The sequence below is a fragment of the Phaethon aethereus genome (genome assembly GCF_964289735.1).
Source record: "Phaethon aethereus genome assembly, chromosome: 1".
Classification (NCBI taxonomy): domain Eukaryota; kingdom Metazoa; phylum Chordata; class Aves; order Phaethontiformes; family Phaethontidae; genus Phaethon; species Phaethon aethereus.
This window is the reverse complement of record NC_138575.1, coordinates 15667420-15676130: the sequence shown is the minus strand read 5'-3', so window position 1 is coordinate 15676130 and position 8711 is coordinate 15667420. Positions and strand designations below refer to the sequence as shown.

At 40.8% G+C, this 8711-nt stretch overlaps 1 protein-coding gene across 1 annotated transcript; it reads left to right on the top strand.

The window, feature by feature from the left end:
* Positions 1-865: 865 nt before the first annotated feature.
* SYPL1 (synaptophysin like 1) lies at positions 866-5302 on the top strand (the record flags this gene model as incomplete). Its single annotated transcript, XM_082014114.1, has 5 exons — positions 866-934; positions 1693-1811; positions 3027-3231; positions 4103-4291; positions 5171-5302. 5 exons carry the CDS (start codon positions 866-868, stop codon positions 5300-5302), a joined length of 714 nt encoding a protein of 237 aa, XP_081870240.1.
* Positions 5303-8711: the final 3409 nt, after the last annotated feature.

Below are 8711 nucleotides of genomic sequence, written 5' to 3'. Positions count from 1 at the left end.
TTGAAGCAGAGCCAGGAAACTGCTGCAGCAAATGCTGTATCCATTGGCTGCCTTGGCTCACCGTGCTCTCCCATCAGGGAGGACAGCAGAGGGCAGCCCCTCTCATAGGCCTTTTGCTCTTCTTCAGAACAAGTTTTTAGCTCTTTGGTTTTGCTGAAGATTAACATGTCAACAATAGACCACAATCACAGAAATTATTTAAAGCTTTAAAAAATCAAATGTAGTGGATGAGATTTCAGCAAGCTTCTACTGCACAAGAATTCTCAAGAGCCTCTGCCTTGTTTGCTAATAAAATCAGTAAGCCCAGGAATCAAGGTACGGCAAAAGGACCTTCCAATGCCTGCTGTCCTCTGCCCGCTACCTGCTGGTCACCACTCCCTGCGGGGCTTGGCCGCAAGGACACACAGCCCTGATGCCGCAGTCCTCATGGCCTCGCTGCGGCAGCACCTTCTCAATTCAGCCAGTGACAGCCCCTTCAGCCTCCCGGGGAAGGAAGGACATCACTGCTTCCACACTCCACAAAATGGCCGAACCTGTTCCTTCCTGTGACAGGTACTGCACCAAGGCCCTCCATGACACAGCGCCGGCCCCTCACTGCTGGGCTCTCCCCTCCCACTGGGGCCTGGCCTCCCCTGGCCTCTGATTTGGGGCTGAAGAGCGCTGGTGTGATGTAACAGGGGGTGGGGCCATCACAGCATGAGGTAGCAGAGAGTGAGGCCAGCCCCAGTGTGAGGTAAGTGGGTGTGGCAGGGGTGTGGCAGGGAGGAGCACAGATGCTGGCCCTATAGGGAGGTGCCTGAGGAGGGCTGCAGCTGTGGGTGGGTGCTGGTGTGGGTCCCTGCAGGCTGCTCTGGTGTTGCCCAGGATGGCTGGCTTGAGGGTGGACTTTGGCTTGCTCCTGGAGCCTCTGGGCTTCCTTAAGGCCCTTGAGTGGGTGAGTGGGGCTGGGCAGGCACAGGGGGAGCTCTTATTCTCCTTGTGGGCCTGTTTCTTCTCCTTTCCCAGGCCTGGCTTTGCTCCTGTGTCACAGCTGGGTAGGCCTGAACTGGTGTGTGGTAATGGGCTGTCTGCTCCTCGCCTCGTGTCACTGGCGGTGGGTGTTCAAGATGATGCTGCTCTTCAGCCCAGCCCTTTGGCTGGGAGGGAAGAGAACAGTTCTGTGGATATATAACATCTATGTGTTAATTACAAGTTTGTCATAGTAACTTGTGCTGCTGTGTGTTGTGTGTTCTGATTATTGGGGGTTTAGGATTTTGTTGGTGAACAAAGGGAAAAACAACAGCTGCTTAGGGAGTCAAGTTGATGTGCAATACTCTGAGCATGTAGCTTCTAGCTATGCTAATATGCTGTTATGGATATCTGAGACTCCTAAAAATACTTCTCTCATGAACTGCAAGAGGTACTGAGATGGCTTTTAGCATTAAAAAAAAAGAAAATAAACTTTTTTATGTAGAGCTAATAAAACTATAGAACAAAAGAACTTTCAAATTGGCTTTTGTTAGTGGTGTTGCTCATGTTTTTGGATTGTAGAAACTGCATGTTTCCATTATCTCTTGACATTGCTTCATGCTTTCCCATAGCTTACTTAGTCCCTATTTCTTGCTTTCATTAGCTTTTTCAGCTAAAGGCTGAGCTCGTTTCCTTTGAGGTCTAGTGGTGTGTACTAATATGTTTATGTATCAATTCATATAGATTTTTTCCATCTTTGCCTTTGCCACCTGTGGAGGCTTTCAAGGTGAAACTACCCTTCTAGTTTCTTGCAAAGGTGTGGTAAACAAAACAATTACAGCTGCTTTTGCTTATCCATTCAGGTGAGTATTAGGTCTTCAGTTGTCACTCATACACTAAATAGTTCTTATTCACTTTTTTCCCATCTGTCTTCCTATGAATACATAATTAACTGTATATCTCTGAATTAACATGTGAAACCTGACTTGCTCTGCAGTAGTAAAAAAAAACCACAATAATTTATATGTAATTGTTCAAAGCATTGTGGTTGTTAGTGCCCTATAGAAAGAAGTAGGTAGAAATGGCAATAGGCTGTATTACTGCTTTGTATTACTCCACCTTAAGATCTATTCTAGCAGTGCATGAATGCTACAGAAGAGAATTAATAAGCAAAACAATGAAATTAATCTTAGCAGCCTATTTCTTCATCAGTAGTAGTTGCTTTGGAGGCATAGATAAAATTATTTTGGATGTGTCATTATCATAATCTTTTTGTTTAAAAACTGAATGGAAAATACTTACTTTTCAGTTTATTCTACTATGATTTTGGTGGGGTGTACCCAGTACATAAAAACTAAATACTCCACTGTCATTGTAGCGCTTTTGTAGAGATGACCTCCTTTCCTAGAGCATGAGGACGAAGGCTTCCTCTTCATTCTCACAGCTGCATAGTTACAAGTGCAGAGTTGGTGCTCCATACATGTTTGATAAGCATAGGTGTAAGTATAGAAGTGGATTCAGAGTCTAGCTTGTAAAAATTGCTACAGAAGTATAGAACTTGATCACAAAACCCAGCATTATAACAGCCCTTGGAGGAGAGAGTGGAAATCTGAAAAGGTTCTGTGCTGGTCACTGAGTGGTTGCTGCTGGTCACAGGTTTTATTGAACTTCCTATGCTTGAATGTTCAGTGCTTGCATTTCTTGTAGCTGTAATGCAACTCTTCTTTTTAAGTTCTGATCCCTTCATTTAACTGCCAGTCTCCAAATTAATGTTGTTAAATCTAAAATGGTTCAGTTAAGTCTGCTTCCAAATCGGGGTTTTTCTTCAATTGTTCTAAATGTAATATTCAGATTCTTCTCCTGAAGCTGTTATTGCATATCCCAATGCAGGATGGGGAACAAACTTCAGATACCTTGACAAATGTTTGTGTTGTATAACCGATACATTATACAAATATAAACTCTCTTTTAGAGTAAACTTACACAACCAGAATGCTGAAGCACTGTTATTGTGAAGCATAACTGTATGAAGTTTCCACTGTAGCAAACTAACTACATGAAGGATATAATCTTTGCAGGTTGAATACTGTTGTATTTAGTGCACCAGACCCAAAATACTGTGGTGGTACTTGGACTGATGTCTATCTCGTGGGCAACTTCTCCTCTTCTGCACAGTTCTTTGTTACTCTTGCAGTGCTGGTATTCCTCTACTGCATTGCTGCCCTTGTGGTATATATTGGATATAAGCACGTGTATCAGCAAAATAGCAAGTTTCCACTAATTGTAAGTAATACTAAGATAATTTAATGTTTTTGCCTTTGAAACCGCAGAGATGAGAAATACTACTAACACAAGAATATCTGAATAACTCATGAATATTCAGTAGTTCCAAAAGCTAGCTGGAGTGTGAATGCAAGTGTCTAGTCACTACAGCACTCTAGCAGGAAAGGGGACCCAAAGTCCTGAAACATCTATGACATTATACCTTATGCAGTTATTGAAGCAAAGAGTGGAATGAAGTTCCATCTTCTCAGGAAAACAGTGTCTTTGCCACAACTTTTCTTTTGTGTCATATATTTGAATATATAATTACTCCATAGGTGGAACCTCTTCTGTTTAGTCTCTGTGAATTTTCTTTGTGTAGGGCACCTGCTGTACAGATGCAGTTGGTAGAGGAAAATAGTTATCTTGTGGATTTTAGTCACCCTAAATACCAAAGCCTTGATCCTCAGAATGAGACGCTTCAGGACATGCCCAGAAACAGACCTAGTGACCTTTCAAGCCAAATTTTAGCATATCAGCTATCCAGATTTAAATCCTCTGCACTTTCGCCCCTGTCACTCTCACTTTAGTAAACTTTGACTTAAACTTTTATAACATAAGTGCTAGGCATCTGATTTTTTGAAACTAATTTCTTACAAAGGATAAGATTACTTATGCTTGATAGATGCAAAAGGCATGCAGTTTTTAGCTGATTATCAGCACAGATTATAACTTGCATTCTAATTACAACATTGCTAATGGCTAAATTTGCTTTTGATCAGTAGCACTGATGCTGTTTAGTTGATATGATTGATACTTTCTATGCCTTACTCTCTTTTGTACATTGATGCAAATTTTTTTTAACCTAGTAATGAGAACTTCTCTTCTGTAGGACTTGGCTATCACTGTCATAACAGCCTTTCTGTGGCTGGTCAGTACTCTTGCTTGGGCCAAGGCACTTGCTGACATCAAAATGTCCACAGGGGCCAGCATTATTCCAGGAATTGGACCTTGCAAAGCACCAACAACAACTTGTCGTTTTGCTTCTGTGACCAGCATGGGAACTCTGAATGTGTCTGTGGTATGTATGTTGTCTGCCGTATGGGTACAATAAATGTGTTAGAAAATAGCCAATGGCACCTGAGAGCCCTGTTCTACCAATAGCACGTGTTGCTTTATGTGTTAAGGCTGCTTTATGAGTTATCAGCCATTGAGGCTGATAACCATTCAGGTAAAACACTGACCAATTTTTTTTCTTTAGAAGGAAAATTCTTTCTTCAAAGAAATTAAGAGTAAAATCTTGTAGGATCTGTCTCTAGAGCTGTTAGATGCAGCATTTCCAGACACATTTGAGTGTCTATACGATCTCTGTCTGTAGCCAAGACCACCTTAAAATATGTTACTGAGCCACCCAAGTGGCTTATTGACTGATATAAGTAAGGAGGAAACACTTCTTCCCGCTCTGCCTTTGGTGGTGAACCTAGCTTCTTAATCAGCTGTGGGCATTTTTACACATCACATAGCTGCTCCTTGTAATACAATGATACAAAGCTCATGTTCATAGAAAGAACTCCTCACAGCAGGGCGAATGAGGCTTATTGTATGATCTTCCTAGTGAATCTTGCTTTTTGAAACTCTGGGTGTTATTCATCAGCCCAGTAATAATTAATTATGTGCTCTGGATGTGCATATGCAGAGGTGCTGAGCGACTGAAAAGAATTTGTCTAATTCTATGCAAAGGACAGAGTAAACTGACTACCTGATTTCCAAAGTAGTCTGTTTAAAATAGCTTGCAATGCTCTAAAGCATGTGGAAACATCCTGTCCAGATCAACAGGGGTGCCAAGGACAGTGTTTTTTCCTGGCTTGCCTTGAAGTCTTATTCTGTCTGTCTGTTGTGTGGGTTTTGTTTGTTGTTTGTGTTTTTAAACTTAATCTCGCCTTTTTTTCTTAACCTGCAGGTGTTTGGCTTGCTTAACATGGTTTTATGGGGAGGAAATATTTGGTTTGTGTACAAGGACACCAACCTGCACAACCAATCAAACAGAATTTCTCAAAGTCCAGCAACATATTCAACTCAAAGAGGAATATAAAAACAAGGTGATACTTTGAGGTGCTTCCACTTTTACATCACACTGCCAAGAGCATGGAGCCATTAGGATTTATTGCAATAGTAACTGATGATACTTTGTACAAACTTCGGTCTTGTGCATGTTGTTACTATCTAATGGCTTGGGACAATCTCTGAACAAGAAGATAGCTTATAGTTTCACTATAAAAATCATTTAACAAAGATGAGAGAGTGTGTGTGTGTGTGTGTGCAATAGATGACAAACACTAAAAAAGTAAAGTATGTCCCAAAATTCTTACAAATACTGTAGAAATCAAAGCTGGTATATTCTAACTGCTAGTGTCTGGGCTTCTGTGAATTCTTTGAGGTACATGAACAATGCTTGTGTGTGAAAGGATGTAACTGGAGATGTCTGAATATGACTAAGTCTTCAATGATGTTCAGCTTATTCATTGGGAGCAATATTTGGCTCTTCCATGTGGGCCTCTTTATTAAAGATATCTGGCTTTCTGCTAACTGCTTACAAAATGTTTGTTTTGACAAATGTAATAAGTGGTTGTTCAGGGTTTTTTTTTTATTTAAGCTGTTTAGAATGAAAATGGACCTAATAGTGTGTACATAACACAAATCCTGATTGTTCAGTGTGCTAGAGCTACTGACTTTCTGAAAGTAAACTTCCAGTCCAAAGAACATAATAAAATAAGTATGCCTGTTGTGGAAAGAATTGTGCCTTGAGTCCTTACTGCTATAAGAGCAATGCAAATGTATTAGCTTTGTAGCTTCTAGAACATGGCTTTAGCTATTGCCGACCCTGATAGCTGAATGAGATATCTGTGCTACAGAAGGTTTTTTTACACTGATGCCTTGACTTTTTTGTAGAAAGGACTATATATCACTCTTGCAGACTAAAGGTGGTTGGTGCTGCTCAGCACTTCCTTCTGTCAGCCCACAGCTGGGGGAAGGAGGGGTGTACTACTTATGACTGTCCAAAACTTCATTTGAACTTCCTCTTGGAAGAGGTAAGAAGTGCAATGTTCAGGTGTCCTTTACTAAAAGCATGCTCTGCTTTTTCTTCCCAGATAAGGGATTTGCAAGCAATGAGCATCTGCTGTTTCCTGTTTAACAATCTCTGTTACTGCCACAAGAAAACAGGCTTGCCTATTCTCAATGATCACTCAAGTACCAGGTATTATCCCACCTTACAAAGGCCTCTTGAGGGAAGATAAGAGAAAAAGCAGTACTCAGTTCTAACTTTTGCATCAAAAGTATGGCACTGAATCACTATGTTGTCTTCTCAGGACCTTCCCTCTGTGTCCTGGACCTTCTGCAACCCAAGAGACAATTCTCAGCAGAAGACTGGGCATAGGGTTTAAAAGATGTGTGATCTTTTCTTTCATCTCTGCTAGCAGGCTGTACCCAGCAGAATTGCATTGAGCTGTAAACATAGTGTGACCCTTGTGGAAAGGCTGTGCATATAGCAATTATAACACTTTGGTGTTAGCTAATGTAGAATACAAAGCTTTTATTGAGATTTAAAGTACTGAGTCAGGTAGTTGATTCTAAATATAAGTAGGTGTTAATCTGAAGAGCTCTTGCACTAGCTGTTCTCCTGCCTCTCAAGAACTTCTGCTGACAATGGCTTTTATGTCCTTTCTGACCTCTTTGCTTGCATCAGTTCCATCTTCCAAATACTAGCCTTAAATCCCCATTCCTCCTTGAAGTGAATTCATTTTTTTACCTAATGCTGCCCTGAACTGACAGTTGTCACAGGTGGCTTGTTTTGTAATGTTATATCTGTATCACCATGAATAGTTTGGAAGAGAGGGACAGAGAAGAGTTGAGAAATGTACTTTGCCGCGCATAGGACTTTTTTTGGCAAGTCAAAACTATTGGACCCTCTCTGCTCTCTTCCTAACAGAATTATAGACACCTGAGATAAAAAGCGCTGTGCTGTTTCATCATGGTGATCTATGATAGGATCACTGGTACAAGGTTACCAGAGAGATCACTATTTAGGTGTTTTGGTAATTCTATTACTCTATGTTAAATTTCAAAGCTAGACCTGAAGCAAATTAGTATTTGTCACATGATCAAAGTTAGCACTGCTTTGAGCGGGAGGTTAAATGGAGTTTTTCTCAGAGGTCTCTTCTTTGTAATGTTTTTTTTTCTAACACCTGATGAGCCATTGTTTGCCTTTGCCCCCTGTTTTTTGTCTTTTAGCCAAAGGCTCCCTGTTTGCATTGTTGTGCATACTTATTTAAAATATGTATTTCATCCCGAAAATCTATAAAATTCTGTGAATTTCTCATATTGTCTAAGGAAAAAACCCTGCTAACTATATAGATTAAGTTTTTCAATCTCAGTTCTTTGGGTTTTAAAGTTACACATGATGTGGCTGAAACTTTTTTTAATTGACCTTCAATAATACAAAACTACGCTCCTGCCTATTTAGTATGTGTTTATCTACCAACTGAAGCTCCAGATCTGTGACAAACTGACTTGGTCACAGATAGCCCTGATAGTCACCAGGATGGCTTAGTTACAAAATGGTAATTGTGTATTTTTGCACACGAGAGAAGGAATGGATTAGATCAGTGTATGCTTCATTGATGGCTAAGGTCTAGCCAACAACTGAAACAAAGTTGGAAGGCTTAGCACATCATGATTGACTGTTTCAACAAAAACTTAATATGAATTCAAGAAAGAGGCATTCTGTTTTTTGATAGGGCTGAAACTTTATCTCACTTTTTTGTAGATGAAACAAGTGCCTGCCTTCAGAAGACAGGGAGACCAAATGTGGCTGGCAGGACTATAGCTAGTAAAACATAGATTGACAGATACATGCTTGTGTTTTGTAGAAATTCAAGCTGCATATGTGTGTTCTACACAGCTAAATGTTAATGGTGCCTGTCTCTGCAGACTAAGGTGAGTATGACATGTAGTCCATGGCAAGCAAGATTTTAAAAAGGAAAAATAACACTATGTCCCCTTCTGGCTCACTAGGATAAGACTTGTTTTCCTTCACAAGGGGGAGGGACTGATGCAGAATGTTGCTGGCTTTGATATCTGCTAGAGTCCTGCAGCTGAGATGAAATGGAAAGCATCATGCAGCAGGAGCAAGCAGCTGCTCTCACTTACCCTGGACACCCACAAAGGGCTGAGCAGCCTTTGCCTTTGAAGTGACATCACATTCATGCTGGCAGCACCAAAATACTCAGTGTCTTATTTACTCATGAGAGTGGGGAAGCGGGGAAAAAAAAAAAACAAAACTCTTTGACTGATTTACTAGCTTTATCTTGACTACACAAGAATCAGCGTTGCTATCAGGAGATGCTGTGTACTTGATCCCTCTGTACTGAGGGAACAAAGGGCCTGGAAATCTGCCAGGTCTCTGTAGGTAAGGTATTCTCAGCTGGCAGCAATCTGTCTTG